General features: G+C 51.4%; 1 protein-coding gene across 1 annotated transcript in view; it reads left to right on the top strand.

Moving 5' to 3' along the window:
• The first annotated feature begins 984 nt into the window (after positions 1-984).
• LOC123365218 overlaps positions 985-24,615 on the top strand; it is a 38,556-nt gene continuing 14,925 nt past the window's right edge. The window contains exons 1-9 of the mRNA XM_045007922.1: positions 985-1,113; positions 5,465-5,556; positions 6,645-6,942; positions 10,826-10,986; positions 11,600-11,897; positions 14,419-14,579; positions 15,192-15,489; positions 18,158-18,318; positions 18,935-19,232. Of these exons, the coding sequence (XP_044863857.1) occupies positions 1,067-1,113; positions 5,465-5,556; positions 6,645-6,942; positions 10,826-10,986; positions 11,600-11,897; positions 14,419-14,579; positions 15,192-15,489; positions 18,158-18,318; positions 18,935-19,232 (1,814 nt within the window). The 5' untranslated portion in view covers positions 985-1,066. The remainder of the gene's footprint in view (positions 1,114-5,464; positions 5,557-6,644; positions 6,943-10,825; positions 10,987-11,599; positions 11,898-14,418; positions 14,580-15,191; positions 15,490-18,157; positions 18,319-18,934; positions 19,233-24,615) is intronic.

Raw genomic sequence — 24,615 nt, 5'->3', positions numbered from 1 at the left:
AGTTGTATGGGAGTGTGGGTGTGTCATCTCTCCGTGTGTGTGTATGTGGGGATTGCGGGGGGTGTCACCCCTCCCTGTGTAAACCCTAAAGCCTTAAAGATCAGAAGGTAAATAGAAAGAATCCAACTACACAGGGACTCAGTCAACCTGATGTTAATTTGAATGTTTGTACTGCATAGTTCTAACCTGTAAGGGATTAAGAAGCTCAAATTACCTAGTTGACACCCGACCAGAAGGACCAACGAGGAAAAAAAATTCTTCCAAATCTGAAGGGGAGGATTTGTTTGTCTCTCTCTCTTTGTTCCCTCTCCGGACGGAAGGAGAGACCCAGCAGGTACAACATTTCCTGAAAATATACCTGGAATAATAGATCTAAAACCACAGAAATTGTAAGTAGGCAAGGAAATGCACTAGATTATCTTTTGTTTTAGCTTGTGAATTTTCCTATGCTACAGAGGTAGTTTTATTCCTGTTTTTGCAACTGTGAAGCTAAGCCAGAGGGGAATCCTCTGTATTTTAAATCTTTTATTTACCCTGTAAAGTTACCCTCCATCCTGATTTTGCTGTGCAGTGAGATGGTGTAGCTCCCGCCGCCCCAGACGGGGAAGAGCCCATCCCAAGGCCGGAGTGGGCGAAGCTAGGGAGCTCTGAGCCCGCCCCTCAGAGGGTCAGGTGGCGACCCGGAACTATAAAGGCCGGCCCTCGGAGCTCAGTAGGAGCCCAGCCGCCGGAGCGAGCAGACATCCCTAGCAGAGCCCGCGACGGGGAAACCCCCACGGCCCCAGGTGGCTGCCCAGGTTGGCCGGATCTGCCCGGCGCCCGCTACCCGGAGGAGTTGCCGGACCTGCCCGGCGCCCGCTATCTGGAGGAGTTGCCGGACCTGCCCAGCGCCCGCTACCCGGAGGAGTTGCCGGACCTGCCCGGCGCCCGCTATCTGGAGGAGTTGCCGGACCTGCCCAGCGCCCGCTACCCGGAGGAGTTGCCGGACCTGCCCGGCGCCCGCTATCTGGAGGAGCTGCCGGGCCTGCCCCGCGCCCGCTATCCAGAGGACTTGCCGGACCTGCCGATGAACCCATGCTCCTGGATCCCCCAGAGGCCAACCCCAGGACCCAGGTAGGTCCCGAGGGGGAGTACGGAAGTAGCCCGGGGGCAGCCGACCCCAGTCTGGCTACAGCACAACCAGAGCCCATGTCGGTGTGTTGCGGCCAGGATCCCCACTGACTAAGCAGGGGGTCTTTGGCCGCTGCTAGGGCCCCGGGCTGGAACGCAGTGGAGTGGGAGGGCCTGCGTCCCCCCTCCCACCCAACTCCTAGGTGGCAGACTCCCCCTCACCCCGGCCTGAGCAGGCTGGAGCCTGTTGTTACTGCTCAGCCCTGCCCGAGGGCCTGAGCCCCCTGACTCAGCATTTGTTGCCCTGCCCTGACCTAGGGCCTGGGCTTAATACCATGTACTACTATTGCTCAGCCCTGACAGAGCCCGAACCCAGACTTAGCGGTGTTGCCCCGCCCTGAGCCAGGGCCGGGCTAACCGCATTTCGGCTGGCTACAGCAAGGGCTATCGAGGGGAGACCCCCGGGCCGGACTAATTCCCCGGAACCAATGGGGTGTAGTGAGCCAGTGTGGCTCCCCACCGCCCCGGAGAGGGTCGAGCCCTGGCAAACTATTGTACATGCAGATATGATTCTTTTACTTTTTCTTTATAAATAAAGTTCTTCTTTTAAGAACCTGATTGATTTTTCAGTGTCCTAAAGACAAAGAGTCTGGCCTGTGCTCACATTGCTAACCAATGGGCTGGTATATTATTCTCAAGCCCCCCAGGAAAGGGGGTGAACGGGTTTGGGGGGATATTTTGGCTGGGGGGATATTTTGGGGGGATAGGGATTCCAAGTGACCCTTCCCTGAATTTTTGTGTAAACCACTTGGTGGTGGCAGCAATACTGTCCAAGGACAAGGAAAGGAATTTGTGCATTGGGGAAGTTTTAACCTAAGCTGGTAAAATATAAGCTTAGCTGGTCTTTCATGAGGGTCCCCACATCTGTACCCCAGAGTTCAGAGTGGGTGGGGGACCCTGACATGGTGGTAGAATGGGATCATTTTGAACCAGAAACACAGACCTCGGGGTTTTAAAAGGACACTTTTTTTTACGCTGAGAGTAGCTGGAGTTTGTTTTTTTTCCTTTGCCTGAAGGCAGAGTAGTTAAGCTACAGCAAGAAAATTCACAAGCTAAAACAAAAGAGAACCTAACACATTTCCTTGCCTACTTACAATTTCTGTGGTTTTAGATCTATTATTCCAGGTATATTTTCAGGAGATGTTGTACCTGCTTGGTCTCTCCTTCCATCCGGAGAGGGAACAACAAAGAGAGAGACACAAACAAATCTTCTCCTCCTGCCACCACCAGATTTGAAAGTATCTTCTTTCCTTGTTGATCCTTCTGGTCAGGTGCCAACTAGGTTATTTGAACTTCTTAACCCCTTATAGGTAAAGCGATTCAGTACAGCTGCCAAGGAGGGATTGTATGCTACCCTTCTCTCTATGTTTATGACAGTACCCAAACAGCCTTAACTCTGCCCTGCCACAAACTCTTCCAACTTCCCATACAGTTAAAACTCACTGCAATCTTGTGCCTGGGCTACACTTGAATAGTCTAGTATATGATTAATTATAGCTTGTTCCCGTTATTCTTCATTGCAAAAATGTTCTTTGTTAGCATAATTCTGCCCTACCATGGTGCCATGCAAACCCATACCTTTATGATTAAGACAATTTAGTGGGTGGGAGCCCAGATAACATTAAATTGATTGTTAAAAACATATTAATTTTTTTTCTTATTTTTTCCTCACAGACAACTACAAGCTAGAGTTAAGATTATTTGGGCGCCTTAACTGTGCATTTTCATACCTTAACATGTGTGAATCTTTTTTATATTTAACCCTAGCTGTGAATTTCCTGGGTTTTTAAGGCTTGTTTTTTGGATCATCATAACAGCTCTGTAATGTACTTTACCTAAATGACCGATATGTGATCTCAACCTTAACTAAAGTACCTATGATTCTACTAACAGGTGAATTTCCAGATGAACCAAAAATAATTTGATAACGTTTCTCAATTCTAACTTTCTAATAATCTTTGGCTGAGCTGTCACTGACCATCCCATAATTTGATTGGCATAAAAGCCTGATTTCCAGATGGATAAAGACCTGTATTAAAGGTGTGACGGGATCCCCAGGGTGCAGCCTATGACTGTGGGACCACTGTGCCCCTGAACTCTCTCGAGCCTGGGCTGTCTCTCACAATGCCTTGCTAGTGACCAGCAGCAAACCCCTCCAGATACTGTTATCACTCAGCACAACCACATGTGGGGATCCCACACCCAGCTAGATTGCATGAATGCTCCCAGAGCCACTCATGATTCACACAGAGAAAGGCACCAGCCAAATACCCCCAGCACTGTACCTCAGGAATATACCATTTTGCACTGCTTAAGATGGGCAGTGCAGATTTATTAATTGGTTCTCCACCTCATCAATGGAGAGTGGACATACACTAGCCTTTGCAAAAGCTGAGCAGATTTACCACACACTTCAAGCAAACTCACTGGTGAAGATAAACGGTAAAACAAATTTATTGACTACAAAAGATAGATTTTAAGTGATAGGCAAAAAGTCAGAGTTAATTACCAAAAGAAATAAAATATAAGCACGCAGTCTAAACCCTCAGCCCTATTAGACCGGGCAGCAACTAGATTAAGCAGTTTTTCTCACCCCGGTGGATATTGCAGTCCTTAATATACAGGTTTGTCCCTTAAATCTGGGCCAGTCTCCTCTGTTGGAGTCTTCAGTCTTCTTCTCAGTGTCGTTGTTGTTTGCAGCATGGGTGGGGGCAAGAGAAAGGCCCCGTATGGGCCCCCTGTGTTCGGTTTCATACCCTCAGTCCATGTGCTTGGAAAACACAAGTCCAGGCATGTCTGGGCGCATTGCTGAGGGCTTGGCTACACTGGAGAGTTGCAGCGCTGGTGGTGGCTTTACAGCGCTGCAACTCACTCACCGTCCACACTTGCAAGGCACATACAGCGCTGTATCTCCCTGGCTACAGCGCTGGCTGTACTCCACGTCTGCCTGGGGAATAACGACTGCAGCGCTGGTGCTGCAGCGCTGGAGTGCCAGTGTAAACAGTGATTAATCTTACTATGCTGTAACTGACCTCCGGAATTTTCCCATAATGCTTTTAACTAAATAACTCTCTTTGTTTTGTTATGATGCCTCTCTTTGTTTTGTTGTGAACTCGGGGCTCCCGCAGCTGCTTGTCTAAAAAACAAACACAGCTCCTGTTTGCTGTGAATGAGGCAGGCAGGGGGATGAATGTCCACAGCCTAGTGTTTGCTTGAGGAGAGAAACAGCACGGCGGGGGGGGGGGGGGGGAAGGGAGTCCGTCGGAGCAGCTGCTTATCTGGTCTGCAGGCTATTTGCATTTAAGAGTGAATGAGGGGTCGGGGAAGTGGTCAGAATTTGCAAGGCAGGGAGCTGACAGTGTCGGCTCCAATAATCCCCTCTCTCTTTCTCCCCCACACTCCCTGTCACACTCCACCCCACCCCCCTCTTTTGAAAAGCACGTTGCAGCCACTTGAACGCTGGGATAGCTGCCCATAATGCACCACTCCCAACACCGCTGCAAATGCTGCAAATGTGGCCACACTGCAGCGCTGGTAGCTGTCAGTGTGGCCACACACCAGCGCTTTCCCTACACAGCCGTACAAAGACAGCTGTAACTCCCAGTGCTGCACACCTGCAAGTGTAGCCAAGCCCTAAGTCTCCAGGCAAGGTTGAGCAATTCCCCTGGTGTGGCCTCATGCAGGTGAGTCATTGCATTGTAGCTCCCTTGCTGGACAATGGTTGTTGATGGGTTGATTGATACCACGACTAGGTGTTGGCTTCTTCCTTTGCTGTTGCTTCTGGGGAGCTAATATCTGGCTGGTTCCCCAATTTACAGCATATTTTAGTGACCACCCTACAACACAATTCTCATAACTTCATATGCATCAATGATACACATCTATGGGCAGAGAAATGACTTTCAGCAGATCACAACATTTCTCCTGATACTTTACAAGGCATGCTTTATATGTAAGCTCACAATTATATAAAAATGAGGAATATGGGGGTGCCAGGATGCTCCCCCAAGGTATAGAATGTCACAAAAGGATCTAGCCACCCTGAAACAGGTTCACTGATTCAGGATGGTCTAGTAGGCAGAAGAAGGGAATAGACTTTAGTGGACCATGGTTCTATTCACAGGTCTGCTCTTTACCTGCTTCAGGATCTCAGACAAGTTGCTGGTTCCCTGTGCCTCAGTTTCCCTCTCTGTAAAATGAGGATCATTGGTTGTGTGAGGTGCTCATCTGAAACTTGCTATGGCCATAGGTTTTTTTTCTAATAGAACATTCATGTGATCTCCTATGCTGACAGTGCAAGGATGGAGTTTCTTTGGCATCTGTTCATGATGATTGGGATCCTTGCAAGGACTGGGATGTCTCAGGGCTGCACCCCACCACCAGGGGGTAAGGAGCTGGCACAACTTGAATGGAAACTTCTTCTCTTTTATTTCATACCTAGGGCCCTACCAAATTTATGGTCCATTTTGGTCAATTTCAAGGTCACAGGTCAATTTTAAAAATCATAAATTTCATGATTTCAGATATTTTCATCTGAAATTTCATGGTGTTGTAATTGCAGAGGTCCTGACGCAAATGGGATTTGTGGACGGGTCGCAAGGTTATTGTAGGGCAGGTTCCGGTACTATTCCCCTTACTTCTGCACTGCTGCTGGCGATGGCACTATCAGAGCTGGGTGGCTGGAGAGCGTCAGCTGCTGGCCGGGAGCCCAGCTCTTAAGGCAGAACTTCTGCCAGGAGCAGCACAGAAGTAAGGATGCAATGGGATGATATTGCCACCCATATTTCTGTGCTGCTGCCTTCAGAGCTGGGCCCTTGGTCAGCAGCCACCACCCTCTGGCCACCCAGCTCTGAAGGCAGCTCTGAAGTGAGGGTGGCAATACTGCGACCCCCCTAAAATAACCTTGCAACTCCCCTGTAACTCCCTTTTGAGTCAGGACCCCCAATTTGAGAAAAGCTGGTATCCCCAATGAAATCTGTATAGTGTAGGGTAAAACCACACAAAAGACCAGATTTCACCATCCGTGACGCGTTTTGCATAGCCGTGAATTTGGTAGGGTCCTTTTTATACCCCATTCCCTTCTGCCCCAACCTCTGCCTAGTGAGACAGCAGAAACCCTGGGAGACACTTCCCTTCCCACCACTGGCCTGGGCAGGGGCTCCAGCTGGCAGGGGAAGATGGGGGAGGCTCCATGTGAACATCCTGCCCCATCCCTGCTTCAGGGACCAGGTCCAGCTGGGTATGGGATGTGGGGAGGCTGAGAGGGGCTCAGCCAGGGCTGAGACCCCAGCACTCACCTGCTGTCACTCCTGTCCCCTGGGGCCATGGCTCCCACTATGAACCTGGCTCTCATGCAGTGGCTGGTTTGTGCCACTGCCGGGAAGTGGCTCTGGCTCCATGTGGGACAAAGGGCATCTAGAGCCCCCCAGTGAAGGGCACGTCCCACCTCCCCTCTTCTCGCCCTCTGATTCCAGCTCAGAACTTGGCGCTGGGGCGCCCGGCCACTCAGTCCTCCATATTTGAAGATGTGACTGGAAAAGCCGTGGCTGGAAAGGCCGTGGATGGAAAACGCGATGGGAAATGGGTACAAGGCTCCTGCAGCCACACCCAGCTCGACACAGAGCCGTGGTGGAACGTGGACTTGGGCAGTCGTCAGTCTGTCTCTGCGGTGATTGTGAAGAACAGGGAAGACGAATGCTGTGGGGAGAGAATCAGAGGGGCCCAGATCCGCGTAGGAGACTCCCTGGCCGACCATGGCAAGCAGAACCCCATGTGAGTTGCTTCCCCATCCTATGGAGTGAAACGACTCCTCCCAGCTCAGAAGCAGCGGTATCATTGCCAGCCAGGGCCAGGGCGAGGTCTCTTCCCCTTGGAGCTGCCTGGGGCTGGGGGTGCTGTGCTGCTGGTCCTCTCAGCTCCTGGTTGAATGGAACTGCCTGTCACTGAGCACAGCGACTCCTCCAGGGCAATCCAGGGTAGAGCTGATCCCTCCAGACTCCTGTGTGTTCTTCCTCTCTCCTTACAGCTGCTCCTCCCATAGAATCATCACATTCATGGCAATAGGATCTGATTTTTCCAAGACCCATAGACTTCTGAGTCCAGGCACGACCTTTCCCATCATCTACTTCAGTGGTTCTCAACCTGTGGGCTGCTTGTGACCCAGTCAGCTCAGAGCTGCGGCCCAGGTGACATCCTTAGGGTGAGGCAGGAGGGGTATGTGCCCTTGGTGCAGAGCCAGCAGGGGGATGCAAAAATGGGGCAGTGGAGGATCAAGCCCAGCAGCAGTTCCCCCCTCCCCCCCCCAGCAGCATTGGCAGGAGGCCAGGATGCTTAGCACCCCTCCAACCCACAGGATTACGGGTCCAGTGGTCCCAGCTGGAGCAGACTCCCTGGCAATAGGACCATAACAGCAGGAGCGCAGGGCGGTCTGCACGGCTGAGCTACGTGCAGCTGAGGGAGGAGACCAGCGGGTACAGGGAGGGGGTACAGGGCACTAGGGCCACATGGGGAGGGAGTACGAGGGTCTGGGTGAGGGAAGACATGCAGAGAGCTAGGGTTGTGGGGAAGGGGGGGCAGCCGGGGCATGGGGCACAGACTCTGGGTGTGGGGACTGGTGGCTGGATGCCGTCCCTGGATGTGGAGCTAGGTACTGGGACAGTCACTTGATTGGGGGTTGAGTGCTGGGGGGTGCTGGGAGCAGTCCCTAGGTGGGGCACTGGATGCTGGTGGGGGCAGACGGACTCCACAGCCACACTCTCCGTGCGCTCAGCCGCACCTCCAGCAGCAGTGTTGAAGGGAGGGTCACAATACACCATGGCACCCTTACAGTAAATTAATTCATTTTAACAGTTAATGTTTTGACTTATTTTGCTAATTTAAAATGCTCTTGGTAGACATTTGCCAGTCTTGAAATGAAAGGTGCTATATCGATTTGAATCATATTGCTGTCATATAACAAATACTAAACCTTAGTTCTTTCATAGATGTCCAGGTAGCAAATACATTGTGTGGATGCGACCCACATAACACATACAGAGCTGCATATTTGGCCCACAATGGCAAATAGGTTGAGAACCACTGATCTATCACCCAGGCCAGAGAACCTCATGCAGTGATTCTGACTGAGCCCATCATTTCTGTGTAATCTGCTCCAGCAAATAGCTCCCCTGTGAACTGCAATCCTCAGGAGCTTCCCCGGTGATCTGTGCATCCTGACTGAGCCCTCATAATCCTTCATTAGACCCTGGTGTTCCTTAGCTAATTGGCAGCTGCCCAGCACCTGGGGAATTAACTGCTCACAGGTGGGTCTGGTTTGGCTTTCTCCTTAGAGAAGCCTGTCACAGGGACACTGACTTCCTCAGGGGCCTGCTACCCTGTGACTGTCTGAGGACTATTACCATGTCCCCCATCGGCTCTCTCTTCTGTAGACTAAATACGCCCAGTTCTGTCAACCTTTCCCTAGGGGTTGGGTTGTCTAAACCTCTCATCATTTATGTTGCTCCCCTCTGAACTCTTTCCACTCTTTCCACATCTTTCTTAAAGTGTGATGTAAAAAACTGGACATTGTTTTCCAGCTAAGGTTTCACCAATGCCGAGTAAAGTGGACCAATTACCTTCCACGTCTTAAAACATCCCAGAGTGGCATTTGCCTTTTTCACAACAGCATCACACTGTTGACTCAGATTCAATTTGTGATCCACTATAACCTAAGATCCTTTTCCACAGAGATACTGCCTCACCAGTCATTCCGCATTTTGTAGTTGGGCATTTGATTTTTCTTTCCTAAGTGCAGTACCTTCACAGCATTTCATCTTGTTCATTTCAGACCAATTCTCCAAATTGTCAGTCATTTTAAATTCTAATCACTTCCTCCAAAGAGGTCTCAACTGTACTGAGCCGGCATCACCCACAAATTTTATTAGTGTACTTTCCACTCTATCATCCAAGTCATTAATTAGATGGATGATGGATTATCCCATTCCTTCAACAGATGTATTTTCAGCTAGTGCTAACTTGAGTCCTGAGTTTATTTGTTTCTATGGCTTCTCACATGAGTAGTGACTGTAATCCTGGATTTACAAGTCATTAATGAAAAAATTGAATAGTACCAGACCCAGGATGGACCCGTGGGGAACTGCACAAGATACATCCTCCCAGGTTGACAGTGAACTAATGATAACCACTCTTTGAGTATGTTTTCTCAACCAGTTGTGTACCCGCCTAATGGTAATTTCATCTAGACCAGGGATGGGCAAACTATGGCCCGCGGGCCGGATCCGGCCCTTCAGGGCTTTGGATCCGGCCCGCGGGATTACCCCTGGTGGTGCTGCGGGCCCAGCGCTGCTCTCAGAAGCAGCCCCCGGGCCGGGAGGCAAAGGGCTCCATGTGCGCACGCAGAGCCCTCTGCCCCCCCCCCCCCCCAGGGGCCGCAGCACTTCCTGGAGTGGCGTGGGGACAGGGCAGGCATGCAGGGAGCCTGCCCTGGCCCTGGTGTGCGCCACTGCCACCCCGGAGCCACTTTAGGTAAGCGGCACCGGGCTGGAGCTCAAACCCCTCCTGCCCCCCGCCCCCCAACTTCCTGCCCTAAGCCCTCTGCCTGTACCTCGCACCCCTCCTGCACCCAGCTCCCTGCCCTGAGCCCCTTTCTGCACTCCTGTGCTTTCCAACCACCTGCCCTGAGCTCCCTGCTGCACCCTGCACCCCGTGCACCCCAACTCCCTGCCCTGAGCCCCATCCTGCACTCCGCACCCCTCCTGTACCCCAACCCCCTTCCCTGAGCCCCCTCCTACACTCTGCACCCCTTCTCTGCCCCAATCCCTTGTCCTGAGCCCCTTCCTCCACATCCCGCACTCCACCCCCCCGCCCCGGCCCTGCATACAATTTCCTCACCCAGATGTGGCCCTCGCCCCAAAAAGTTTGCCCACCCCTGATCTAGACCATATTTCCCTAGTTTGCTCATGAGAGTGTCATGTGCGACTGTGTCACAAGCCTCACAAAAGTGCAGATCTATCACATATATTGCTTCCACCTCATCCATAAAGCCAGTCAAAGAAGGAAATGAGATTGGTTTGGCATGATTAGTTCTTCACAAATCCACGTTGGCTACATAAGAACAATGTGGGTCAGACCAAAGGTCCATCTAGCCCAGTATCCTGTCTTCCAACAGTGGCCAGTGCCAGGTGGGAATGAACAGAACTGGGCAATTATTGAGTGATCCATCTCCTGTTCACCAGTCCCAGCATTTGGCAGTCACAGGTCTGGGGACACCGAGAGCATGAGGTTGCATCCCTGACCATCTTGGCTAATAGCCATTGATGGACCCTGTCCTCCATGAACTTATCTAGATCTTTTTTTAACCCAGTTATAATTTAACTAGGCTATTGCATATCACCTTATTAGTCTCTAAGGTGCTTACAAATTGATTGTTTGATAATTTGTTCCAGTTTCTTTCCAGGTATCAAAGTTGGGCTGATTGCTCTAGACTTCCCCACGTCCTCTTTGTTCCCCTTTTCCATTCTCCTGGGATCTCACCCGTCTTCCATGAGTTCTCAAACAAAATTGTTAATGGACCTGAGAAAGTTCAGCTAGCTCCTTAGGAACTCTAGGGTGAATGTCATCAGGCCCTTTGTCTTCTTGGCTTCTGCTCTGTTTTTAGCTGCGGGACGATCACCGACACCAGACCAGGATCCGTCAGCACCATCTGCTGCAACGGGCTGGAGGGCCGCTACGTCACCATCGTCATCCCGGGCAGGGCGGAGTATCTCACCCTGTGTGAGGTTGAGGTCCTAGCTCAGGGCTGCACCCCACCACCCGGGGGTAAGGAGCTGGCACAATGTGAATGGAAACTTGTTTCCCTTTATAGAATCCTAGGGTTGGAAGGGCCCTCAGGAGGTCATCTAGTCCAACCCGCTGCTCAAAGCAGGACCAATCCCCAGACAGACTTTTACCCCAGTTCCCTAAATGGCCCCCTCAAGGATTGAGCTCACAACCCTGGGTTTAGCAGGCCAATGCTCAAACCACTGAGCTATCCCTCCCCCATTTCCTTATAGCCCATTCTCTTCTGCCCCAACCTCTGCCTAGTGAGAGAGCAGAAACTCTGGGAGACCCTTCCCTTCCCACCACTGACCTGGGCAGGGGCTCCAGCTGGCAGGAGCAGACTGGGGAGGCTCCATCTGAACATCCTGCCCCATTCCTGCCTTGGGGAGCAGCTCCAGTTGGATATGGGATGGGATATGAGACCCCAGCATCGACCTGCTGTCACTCCCATCCCCGGGGGCCATGGCTCCCACTATGAACCTGGCTCTCATGCAGTGGCTGGTTTGTGCCACTGCCGGGAAGCGGCTCTGGCTCCATGTGGGACAAAGGGCATCTAGACCCCCCCCAGTGAAGGGCACGTCCCACCTCCCCTCTTCTCGCCCTCTGATTCCAGCTCAGAACTTGGCGCTGGGGCGCCCGGCCACTCAGTCCTCCATATTTGAAGATGTGACTGGAAAAGCCGTGGCTGGAAAGGCCGTGGATGGAAAACGCGATGGGAAGTGGGTACAAGGCTCCTGCAGCCACACCCAGCTCGACACAGAGCCGTGGTGGAACGTGGACTTGGGCAGTCGTCAGTCTGTCTCCGCGGTGATCGTGAAGAACAGGGAAGACGAATGCTGTGGGGAGAGAATCAGAGGGGCCCAGATCCGCGTAGGAGACTCCCTGGCCGACCATGGCAAGCAGAACCCCATGTGAGTTGCTTCCCCTTTCTCTGGAGTGAGACGACTCCTCCCAGCTCAGACCCAGGGGTATCATTGCCCACTCGGACCAGGGCTTGGTCTCTTCCCCTCGGAGCTCCCTGTGCTCTCAGCTCCTGGTTGGAAGGGAACCCCATGTCACTGAGCACAGCGACCCCTGCAGGGCAATCCAGGGGAGAGCCGATCCCTCAAGGCCCCCCTGCGTGTTCTCTCTCTGCCCTCACAGCTCCTGCCCAAGTAGGATTATCACATCCAAGGCAACAGGAACAGATTTTTCTGAAATCCATAGATTTCTAACGCCAAGAGTGACCTTTCTGATCATCTAGTCTGACTTCCTGTACCACACGGGCCAGAAAATCTCTCACAGGGATTCTGCACTGAGCCCACAATTTCCCTGTGAGCTGCCACGTATCTATTAGACAGACGTCCGGTTTTGATTTAAAGACTCCAAGGAAAGGAGACTCTACTGTGCTCCCCAGCAATATGCTCCAGTGGTAAATGGCCACCGCCGATAAAAACATGAACCTTATGTCTAGGCTGAATTGGGTTGTGATGGGGACGAGGACAGGCAGGGTCTCTCTCAGTGTTCCAGTCACACCATACAGATACCCAGAGATGTAGGGCAGGAAGGGATCTCAAGAGCATATCTAGTGCATCCCCCCATGCTGAGGCAGGGCCAAATATACCTAGACCATCTAACCTCTTCCTAAATCCCTCCAGTGATGGGGATCCCACAACCTCCCTTGATAACCAATTCCAATACTGAACTATCCTTATAGCCAGAAAGATTTTCCTAATATCCAACCTAAATCATCCTTGCTCCATACTAAGCCAATTATTTCTTGTCCTACACCGGGTGGACAATTGATCACCGATCTCTTTGTAACAACTTGTTCTGGTGGGTACACACGTGTGGTGCACCACTTGCTGGCCCGGTGCAGAACTGTCGTTGTGTCCCTGCCTCAGTTTCCCACTGTGGGCTCTCCATGAGTTCAGTGAGGCTGTTATATGGAGTACAGTGTCCCTTCAGGGTCTGATTTATTTAACCAAAGGCTAAATCATAGTACACAAGCCAGCCTTCACCCCAGCATCCTAGCTTGGGGTGGGGGAAGGAGAGTTAATCTTAGTGTGTCTGCCCCACCAGAGACGGAGTCCATCTATCTTCTCCATCAGGCTCCTTACCACATCCCAGAGTGGCATTTGCCTTTTTCACAACAGCATCACACTGTTGACTCAGATTCAATTTGTGATCCACTATAACCCAAGATCCTTTTCCGCAGTGCTACTGCCTCACCAGGCATTCCCCATTTTGTAGCTGGGCATTTGATTTTTCTTTCCTAAGTGCAGTACCTTCACAGCATTTCATCTAGTTCATTTCAGACCAAATCTCCAAATTGTCAGTCGTTTTAAATTCTAATCACTTCCTCCAAAGAGGTCTCAACTGTACTGAGCCGGCATCACCCACAAATTTTATTAGTGTTCTTTCCACTCTATCATCTAAGTTATTAATTAGATGGATGATGGATTATCCCATTCCTTCAACAGATGTATTTTCAGCTAGTGCTAACTTGAGTCCTGAGTTTATTTGTTTCTATGGCTTCTCACATGAGTAGTGACTCTAATCCTGGATTTACAAGTCATTAATGAAAAAATTGAATAGTACCAGACCCAGGATGGACCCGTGGGGAACTGCACAAGATACATCCTCCCAGGTTGACAGTGGACTAATGATAACCACTCTTTGAGTATGTTTTCTCAACCAGTTGTGTACCCGCCTAATGGTAATTTCATCTAGACCATATTTCCCTAGTTTGCTCATGAGAGTGTCATGTGCGACTGTGTCACAAGCCTCACAAAAGTGCAGATCTATCACATATATTGCTTCCACCTCATCCATAAGGCCAGTCAAAGAAGGAAATGAGATTGGTTTGGCATGATTAGTTCTTCACAAATCCACGTTGGCTACATAAGAACAATGTGGGTCAGACCAAAGGTCCATCTAGCCCAGTATCCTGTCTTCCAACAGTGGCCAGTGCCAGGTGGGAATGAACAGAACTGGGCAATTATTGAGTGATCCATCTCCTGTTCACCAGTCCCAGCATTTGGCAGTCACAGGTCTGGGGACACCGAGAGCATGAGGTTGCATCCCTGACCATCTTGGCTAATAGCCATTGATGGACCCTGTCCTCCATGAACTTATCTAGATCTTTTTTGAACCCAGTTATAATTTAACTAGGCTATTGCATATCACCTTATTAGTCTCTAAGGTGCTTACAAATTGATTGTTTGATAATTTGTTCCAGTTTCTTTCCAGGTATCAAAGTTGGGCTGATTGCTCTAGACTTCCCCACGTCCTCTTTGTTCCCCTTTTCCATTCTCCTGGGATCTCACCCGTCTTCCATGAGTTCTCAAACAAAATTGTTCATGGACCTGAGAAAGTTCAGCTAGCTCCTTAAGAGCTCTAGGGTGAGTTTCATCAGGCCCTTTGTCTTCTTGGCTTCTGCTCTGTTTTTAGCTGCGGGACGATCACCGACACCAGACCAGGATCCGTCAGCACCATCTGCTGCAACGGGCTGGAGGGCCGCTACGTCACCATCGTCATCCCGGGCAGGGCGGAGTGTCTCACCCTGTGTGAGGTCGAGGTCCTAGCTCAGGGCTGCACCCCACCACCCGGGGGTAAGGAGCTGGCACAATGTGAATGGAAACTTGTTTCCCTTTATAGAATCCTAGGGTTGGAAGGGCCCTCAGGAGGTGATCTAGTCCAACCTGCTGCTCAAAGCAGGACCAATCCCCAGACAGACTTTTACCCCAGTTCCCTAAATGGCCCCCTCAAGGATTGAGCTCACAACCCTGGGTTTAGCAGGCCACTGCTCAAACCACTGAGCTATCCCTCCCCCATTCCCTTATAGCCCATTCTCTTCTGCCCCAACCTCTGCCTAGTGAGAGAGCAGAAACTCTGGGAGACCCTTCCCTTCCCACCACTGACCTGGGCAGGGGCTCCAGCTGGCAGGAGCAGACTGGGGAGGCTCCATCTGAACATCCTGCCCCATCCCTGCCTTGGGGAGCAGATCCAGCTGGATATGGGATGAGATATGAGACCCCAGCATCGATCTGCTATCACTCCTGACCCCGGGGGCCATGGCTCCCACTATGAACCTGGCTCTCATGCAGTGGCTGGTTTGTGCCACTGCCGGGAAGCGGCTCTGGCTCTATGTGGGACAAAGGGCATCTAGAGCCCCCCAGTGAAGGGCACGTCCCACCTCCCCTCTTCTCGCCTTCTGATTCCAGCTCAGAACTTGGCGCTGGGGCGCCCAGCCACTCAGTCCTCCATATTTGAAGATGTGACTGGAAAAGCCGTGGCTGGAAAGGCCGTGGATGGAAAACGCGATGGGAAGTGGGTACAAGGCTCCTGCAGCCACACCCAGCTCGACACAGAGCCATGGTGGAACGTGGACTTGGGCAGTCGTCAGTCTGTCTCTGCGGTGATCGTGAAGAACAGGGAAGACGAATGCTGTGGGGAGAGAATCAGAGGGGCCCAGATCCGCGTAGGAGACTCCCTGGCCGACCATGGCAAGCAGAACCCCATGTGAGTTGCTTCCCCATCCTATGGAGTGAAACGACTCCTCCCAGCTCAGAAGCAGCGGTATCATTGCCAGCCAGGGCCAGGGCGAGGTCTCTTCCCCTCGGAGCTGCCTGGGGCTGGGGGTGCTGTGCTGCTGGTCCTCTCAGCTCCTGGTTGAATGGAACTGCCTGTCACTGAGCACAGCGACTCCTCCAGGGCAATCCAGGGTAGAGCTGATCCCTCCAGACTCCTGTGTGTTCTTCCTCTCTCCTTACAGCTGCTCCTCCCATAGAATCATCACATTCATGGCAATAGGATCTGATTTTTCCAAGACCCATAGACTTCTGAGTCCAGGCACGACCTTTCCCATCATCTACTTCAGTGGTTCTCAACCTGTGGGCTGCTTGTGACCCAGTCAGCTCAGAGCTGCGGCCCAGGTGACATCCTTAGGGTGAGGCAGGAGGGGTATGTGCCCTTGGTGCAGAGCCAGCAGGGGGATGCAAAAATGGGGCAGTGGAGGATCAAGCCCAGCAGCAGTTCCCCCCTCCCCCCCCCAGCAGCATTGGCAGGAGGCCAGGATGCGTAGCACCCCTCCAAACCACAGGATTACGGATCCAGTGGTCCCAGCTGGAGCAGGCTCCCTGGCAATAGGACCATAACAGCAGGAGCGCAGGGCGGTCTGCACGGCTGAGCTACGTGCAGCTGAGGGAGGAGACCAGCGGGTACAGGGAGGGGGTACAGGGCACTAGGGCCACATGGGGAGGGAGTACGAGGGTCTGGGTGAGGGAAGACATGCAGAGAGCTAGGGTTGTGGGGAAGGGGGGGCAGCCGGGGCATGGGGTACAGACTCTAGGTGTGGGGACTGGTGGCTGGATGCAGTCCCTGGATGTGGGGCTAGGTACTGGGACAGTCACTTGATTGGGGGTTGAGTGCTGGGGGGTGCTGGGAGCAGTCCCTAGGTGGGGCACTGGATGCTGGTGGGGGCAGACGGACTCCACAGCCACACTCGCTGTGCGCTCAGCCGCACCTCCAGCAGCAGTGTTGAAGGGAGGGTCACAATACACCATGCCACCCTTACAGTAAATTAATTCATTTTAACAGTTAATGTTTTGACTTATTTTGCTATCCCTCCCCCATTGGCTCGCTCTTCTGTAGACTAAATACGCCCAGTTCTGTCAACCTTTCCCTAGGGGTTGGGTTGTCTAAACCTCTCATCATTTATGTTGCTCCCCTCTGAACTCTTTCCACTCTTTCCACATCTTTCTTAAAGTGTGATGTAAAAAACTGGACATTGTTTTCCAGCTAAGGTTTCACCAATGCCGAGTAAAGTGGACCAATTACCTTCCACGTCTTAAAACATCCCAGAGTGGCATTTGCCTTTTTCACAACAGCATCACACTGTTGACTCAGATTCAATTTGTGATCCACTATAACCTAAGATCCTTTTCCGCAGAGCTACTGCCTCACCAGTCATTCTGCATTTTGTAGTTGGGCATTTGATTTTTCTTTCCTAAGTGCAGTACCTTCACAGCATTTCATCTTGTTCATTTCAGACCAATTTTCCAAATTGTCAGTCATTTTAAATTCTAATCACTTCCTCCAAAGAGGTCTCAACTGTACTGAGCCGGCATCACCCACAAATGTTATTAGTGTACTTTCCACTCTATCATCCAAGTCATTAATTAGATGGATGATGGATTATCCCATTCCTTCAACAGATGTATTTTCAGCTAGTGCTAACTTGAGTCCTGAGTTTATCTGTTTCTATGGCTTCTCACATAAGTAGTGACTCTAATCCTGGATTTACAAGTCATTAATGAAAAAATTGAATAGTACCAGACCCAGGATGGACCCGTGGGGAACTGCACAAGATACATCCTCCCAGGTTGACAGTGGACTAATGATAACCACTCTTTGAGTATGTTTTCTCAACCAGTTGTGTAACCGCCTAATGGTAATTTCATCTAGACCATATTTCCCTAGTTTGCTCATGAGAGTGTCATGTGCGACTGTGTCACAAGCCTCACAAAAGTGCAGATCTATCACATATATTGCTTCCACCTCATCCATAAGGCTAGTCAAAGAAGGAAATGAGATTGGTTTGGCATGATTAGTTCTTCACAAATCCACGTTGGCTACATAAGAACAGCCATACTGGGTCAGACCAAAGTTCTATCTAGCCCAGTATCCTGTCTTCCAACAGTGGCCAATGCCAGGTGGGAATGAACAGAACTGGGTAATTATTGAGTGATCCATCTCCTGTTCACCAGTCCCAGCATTTGGCAGTCACAGGTTTAGGGACACTGAGAGCATGAGGTTGCATCCCTGACCATCTTGGCTAATAGCCATTGATGGACCCTGTCCTCCATGAACTTATCTAGATCTTTTTTGAACCCAGTTATAATTTAACTAGGCTATTGCATATCACCTTATTAGTCTCTAAGGTGTTTACAAATTGATTGTTTGATCATTTGTTCCAGTTTCTTTCCAGGTATCAAAGTTGGGCTGATTGCTCTAGACTTCCCCACGTCCTCTTTGTTCCCCTTTTCCATTCTCCTGGGATCTCACCCATCTTCCATGAGTTCTCAAACAAAATTGTTCATGGACCTGAGAAAGTTCAGCTAGCTCCTTAAGAGCTCTAGGGTGAATTTCATCAGGCCCTTTGTCTTCTTGGCTTCTGCTCTGTTTTTAGCTGCGGGACGATCACCGACACCAGACCAGGATCCGTCAGCACCATCTGCTGCAACGGGCTGGAGGGCCGCTACGTCACCATCGTCATCCCGGGCAGGGCGGAGTGTCTCACCCTGTGTGAGGTCGAGGTCCTAGCTCAGGGCTGCACCCCACCACCCGGGGGTAAGGAGCTGGCACAATGTGAATGGAAACTTGTTTCCCTTTATAGAATCCTAGGGTTGGAAGGGCCCTCAGGAGGTCATCTAGTCCAACCCGCTGCTCAAAGCAGGACCAATCCCCAGACAGACTTTTACCCCAGTTCCCTAAATGGCCCCCTCAAGGATTGAGCTCACAACCCTGGGTTTAGCAGGCCAATGCTCAAACCACTGAGCTATCCCTCCCCCATTCCCTTATAGCCCATCCTCTTCTGCCCCAACCTCTGCCTAGTGAGAGAGCAGAAACTCTGGGAGACCCTTCCCTTCCCACCACTGACCTGGGTAGGGGCTCCAGCTGGCAGGAGCAGACTGGGGAGGCTCCATCTGAACATCCTGCCCCAACCCTGCCTTGGGGAGCAGCTCCAGCTGGATATGGGATGAGATATGAGACCCCAGCATCGATCTGCTATCACTCCTGACCCCGGGGGCCATGGCTCCCACTATGAACCTGGCTCTCATGCAGTGGCTGGTTTGTGCCACTGCCGGGAAGCGGCTCTGGCTCTATGTGGGACAAAGGGCATCTAGAGCCCCCCCCCCAGTGAAGGGCACGTCCCACCTCCCCTCTTCTTGCCCTCTGATTCCAGCTTGGAACTTGGCGCTGGGGCACCCGGCCACTCAGTCCTCCATATTTGAAGATGTGACTGGAAAAGCCATGGCTGAAAAGGCCGTGGATGGAAAACGCGATGGGAAGTGGGTACAAGGCTCCTGCAGCCACACCCAGTTCGACACAGAGCCGTGGTGGAACGTGGACTTGGGCAGTCGTCAGTCTGTCTCCGTGGTGATCGTGAAGAACAGGGAAGACGAATGCTGTGGAGAGAGAATCAGAGGGGCCCAGATCCATGTGGGAGACTCCCTGGCTGACCATGGCAAGCAGAACCCCATGTGAGTTGCTTCCCCTTTCTGTGGAGTGAGACAACTCCTCCCAGCTCAGACACAGGGGTTATATTGCTATTCACCCTAAGTTCTGAAGGACTCTTGAAGCCACTGGCAATAATATTTGCAAACTCATGGATGACAGGAGAGGTTCTGGAAGACCTAGAGAGGGCTAGCGTAGTGCCCATCTTGGGAAAAGGGGGAGCTGGGGAACTACAGACCAGTCAGCCTGACCTCAATACCTGGGTAGCTACTTGAACAATTGTATAAGAATTCAATTTGTAAATACCTGGAGGCTGAAGGGATGATCACTAGCAGCCAGCATGGATTTACTAAAAACAAATCATGCCAGACCAGCCTGATTTCCTTCTTTGACAAGGTAACTGGCTTGGTGGATAGAGGAATGCGGTGCATACAATATACCTGGACTTCAGCAAGCCTTTTGGCACAGTCCCACACGACATTCTCATAGGTAAGCTGGAGAAATGCAGGCTTGGTGGAACTACCATTAAGGGCTTGGCTACACTTACAAGTTGCAGCGCTGGGAGTTACAGCGCTGGTCATGCAGCTGTGGAAGGGCCAGCGCTGGAGTGTGGCCACACTGACAGCTACCAGCGCTGCAGTGTGGCCACACTTGCAGCACTTTCCAGCGCTGTATTGAGAGGTGCATTGTGGGCAGCTATCCCACAGAGCACCTCGTCCCGTTTTGGCGCCGTTTTGGCGCTGAGTATTGTGGGAAGGGGAAGGAAGTGTGCGGGTCATTCCGCTTCCTGTTTGCCAGCGCCCCGTGGTGCATCGCTTCACATCCCAGCATTCACTCTTTCCAGCAGCGTTTGGCGCCATTGTGAGTGTCTTTCTGTTACTCTCTGTGTGAATCGCGATTTCTGTGGCAAATGGAGCCCGATCTGCTGAGGACTCTGCTGATGAGTGTCACCAGCACAACACGTTTGGCAGTCCAGCTATTCCTTCAGCTCCAAAGTGACAGTGAGGATTCCGACGATGATATCAATATGGATTTGCCTGCCGCGTGTGACACTAAAGTGCTTGCGGCATTTACGGAAATGCTCAGCACCGTTGAACGCCGCTTTTGGGCTCGGGAAACAAGCACTGAGTGGTGGGATCACATCGTCATGGAAGTCTGGGATGACGAGCAGTGGCTGCAGAACTTTCGTATGAGAAAAGCCACTTTCATGGGACTGTGTGCTGAGCTCGCCCCCACTCTGCGGCGCAAGGACACAAGATTGAGAGCTGCCCTGACGGTGGAAAAGCGAGTGGCTATTGCAATCTGGAAGCTGGCAACTCCAGACAGCTACCGGTCGGTCGGGAACCAGTTTGGTGTGGGAAAGTCGACCGTGGGAATCGTTTTGATGCAAGTTTGCAAGGCAATTAATCGCATCCTGCTAAGAAAGACCGTGACTCTGGGGAGCGTGCAGGACATTGTGGATGGCTTTGCACACATGGGTTTCCCTAACTGTGGAGGGGCGATAGATGGGACGCATATTCCTATTCTGGCCCCCCCCCACCTGGCATCAGAGTACGTTAATCGGAAGGGGTATTTCTCTATGGTTCTCCAGGCGCTTGTGGATCACCGCGGGCGTTTCATTGACATTTACACAGGCTGGCCTGGAAAGGTGCATGATGCACGCATCTTTCGGAACAGTGGCCTGTTCAGGAAGATGCAGGCAGGGACTTTTTTCCCAGACAGGAAGATCACAGTAGGGGATGTCGAAATGCCCACTGTGATCCTTGGAGACCCCGCGTACCCGTTACTGCCTTGGCTCATGAAACCCTATACAGGGAAGCTTGACAGGAGCAAGGACCGGTTCAACTACAGGCTGAGCCGGTGCAGAATGACTGTGGAGTGTGCTTTTGGGCGTTTAAAAGCCCGCTGGCGTTGCTTGTATGGGAAGCTAGACTTGGGGGAAAGCAGCATCCCCGCGGTTATATGCGCTTGCTGTACCCTCCATAATATTTGTGAAGGGAAGGGTGAAACATTCAGTGAGGCATGGACCACCGAGGTTCAAGTCCTGGAGGCTGAATATGCACAGCCAGAGAGCAGGGCTAATAGAGAGGCCCAGCACAGGGCTACAAGGATTAGGGATGCCTTGAGGGAAGAATTTGAGGCTGAAAGCCAACAATAATGTTTGCTGCCTTGCATGGGAGTGAATTGCACTGCTTACACTGTTATTCTATTATCCATAATAATAATATGATTTGTAGTGCCTCTTTCTTTACTGGGCTAAGGTATCTTTCACTATCTGCTATAATAAAGACTGTTTTCAAAGCCAAGAATTGTTTTATTGAAAAGAAAAAAACTTCCTTGACAGACAGACAGACACACAACATTTCATGAACACAAGAGGGCAGGGGTGTGGGTTGGTGAACTGTACAGTCACAAGTTTGCATATGCCCTGTCTGGATTGCTGTTTAATGAATCCTGCACTTCAGGGTTCATATACTGCATGGTGATGGGGGTTGAATGCAGAGGGTAAGGGTGGTGGTAGGTATCAGGGCTGGTTGGGGAACATACAGGTGTTGGAGGCAGCTGGTGGTGGTAAGAACCTGGATGCTGGGGAAAGGTGGTTTGAGCTGACATTGGGGCACAAGGCACAAAGGACGGGGCGGGTGGGGGAGTAGCACGGTAGTGCTCTGCTTGCATGGCAACGAGTGACTCTATAGACTCCGCTTGGCGCTCCAGGATGCTTAGCAGCCGCTCCGTGGTTTTCCTCTTGGCCACTGCATTTCTCTTGCGTGTCCTGCTTTCTTTCTCTCGCCAATCCTTCAAGTCCTTACTCTCTCGAGCAGACTGATTAAGAACAGTTTTCAGCATGTCTTCTTTGCTCTTTCGGGGATTTTTTCTCAAATTTTGAAGCCTCTGTGATGTTGAACATCTGGGCAGTCCAGTAGTCAAGGTCACTGTAGAAACAGAAATGACAACATTTAACACGGGCAGCATTGTATCCACTATCTCCAGACATGAATTGTTACACTGAGGGAGTGAGTTCTTATTTAAGCATTCTTTTACCCACACGCATAACACTACAGAAGCCACGACATGGTGAGTGAGCAGTGCTTATATGGGGAGAAGTGGGGCTTGGGTGTAAGAGGGGAGCTGGTTGCTTCGGGTAATCTGGAGTGCTAGAGGGGTTGAGTGAAATGCAGATGCAGGGGTGATCTTATCTCCCTATCTCTTCACTAAAGAGTCTCCCAACATTTTTCACAGGACTTAATCCTGGAAGATGTTTCCCTACTGCGAGTCACTAGGGAACAGCGGGGGGCTCTTTTAGAGCAATGTGGATTCCGCCCGGACCCTATGCGGCTTGCCTGTGTTCAGAAATGGTCCCCCCACCACTGGCAGAAGAGTGGCGCGGACGCGTCACCGTCACTGGGACAAGGGACACAGTGGCTCTGCCTATAAACCTGCGCAGGCATATTGCCCACGCTCTGGATGAAGCTTTTGCTGAGATAACTGAGGCAGATTACCGCGACGTGATAGACCACATCAACGGGCTATTCCACATCTAGAGGCTGGCATGCATGCATCCATAACCCCCCCTCCTCTCCAGAAACATTTCACCCAGAAAATAAAAGCCGCTTACCGGTAACACGCTCCTCTGCTTGTCCTTCTGCAACTGCTGGCTGCTGCGATTGGGTGCTTTCCTCCTGGCTTGAGAAGAGCTCCTGGCTGCATGCCTCCAGGGAATCTGCGGTTTCTTCCCCCATGCCAGGAGCTTCACTCGCGGTTTCCTCCCCCCCCCACGCCTCCGCCTCCGCCGCCTCCTCCTCCTGTCCCCCAGCCTGCTCAGAAGTGTCCATCGTTATCCTGGGATTGGCAGTGGGGTCACCCCCAAGTATCTCATCCATCTCCCTGTAAAAACGGCAGGTCGTGGGAGCAGCTCCGGATCGTCGATTCCCCTCTCGGGCTTTGTAATAGGCACTCCGCAGCTCTTTAATTTTCACCCTGCATTGTACTGCGTCCCGATCATGGCCCCGATCCAGCATGGCCCTTGATATCTGCTCAAAGATATCGTAATTCCTACGGCCGGAGCGCAGCTGTGCCTGAACAGATGCCTCACCCCAAACACTGATGAGGTCCTGCAATTCACCAGTGCTCCATGCTGGGGCTCGTTTGCCGCGTGGAGGCATGGTCACCTGTAACTGATTAAAACTGATTGCACTCCACACCTGGCTGCAGCAAACAGGAAGGAGATTTTTAAATTTCCCGGGGCATTTACAGGGCGGGTCACCTGAGCCAAGAGCAGTAGAGTGCAAACTGATGTGCAGAGTGGCTGAACAGGAATTCTGGGATACCTCCTTATTCCCTGGAGGACAGGTAAAGCGCTGGTGAGTGTCCACACCTGCTGGGCAGCGCTGGATCACCAGCGCTGCACTCCTTATACCCCTGCCGGGATGGGTTTTCAGCCAGCGCTGCAACCAGGGAGTTGCAGCGCTGGTTGTGCCCTGCAAGTGTGGACGGGGTGTTGTTGCAGCGCTGGAAAGCCTCCACCAGCGCTGCAACTTGTAAGTGTAGCCAAGCCCTAAGTGGATACAGAATTTGTTAAACAACCACAAACAAAGAGTAACTATTAATGGGATGATGTCAGACTGTAGGGAGATCTCAAGTGGGGTTCCACAGGGATCTGTTCTGGAGCCAGTGTTATTTAGCATCTTTATTAATTACCTGGATATAGGAATACAGAGCATACTGATCACATTTGCAGATGACACAAAGCTGGGTGGGTTGCCACTACTTTGGAGGATGGAGCTAAAATTCAAAGATATCTTGACAAATTGGAGAACTGGGATATAGACAAGAAAATGAAATTCAACAAAGACAAATGTGAGGTGCTACACTTAGGGAAGAAAAACCAAATGCTCAAATACAGAACGGGGGAAAACTGGCTTGGCAGCAGCACTGCTGAGAAGGATCTGGGAGTTGTGGTGGATCACAGCCTCAACATGAGCCAGCAATGAGATGCCGTTGCAAAAAAAGCAAATGCAATTCTGGGTTGTATTATCAGAGGCACAGCGTGCACGTCACGGGAGGTGACAGTACCGCTCTACTCGGCGCTGGTTAGGCCTCAGCTGGAGAACTGTGCCCAGTTTTGGTCACCGCCATATAGAGAAACTGGAAAGGATCCAGAGGCGAGCGACAAAGATGATCAAAGGGCTGGAACACAAGCCAGATGAGCAAAGGCTGAAGGAACTGGGCATGTTTAGTTTGGAAGAGAGGAGATTAAGGGGGACATGATAGCGGTCTTCAAATACTTGAAAGCCTGCCATAAAAAAATGGAGAAAAGATGTTTTCTCTTGCCACAGAGGACAGGACAAGAAGTGATGAGTTTAAGCTACAGCAGAGCAGATTTAGATTAAATCTCAGGAAAAACTTCCT

The sequence above is a fragment of the Mauremys mutica genome, chromosome 2, assembly GCF_020497125.1.
Source record: "Mauremys mutica isolate MM-2020 ecotype Southern chromosome 2, ASM2049712v1, whole genome shotgun sequence".
Classification (NCBI taxonomy): domain Eukaryota; kingdom Metazoa; phylum Chordata; order Testudines; family Geoemydidae; genus Mauremys; species Mauremys mutica.
The sequence above is the reverse complement of the archived record's forward strand: the minus strand, read 5'-3'. Positions and strand labels throughout refer to the sequence as shown.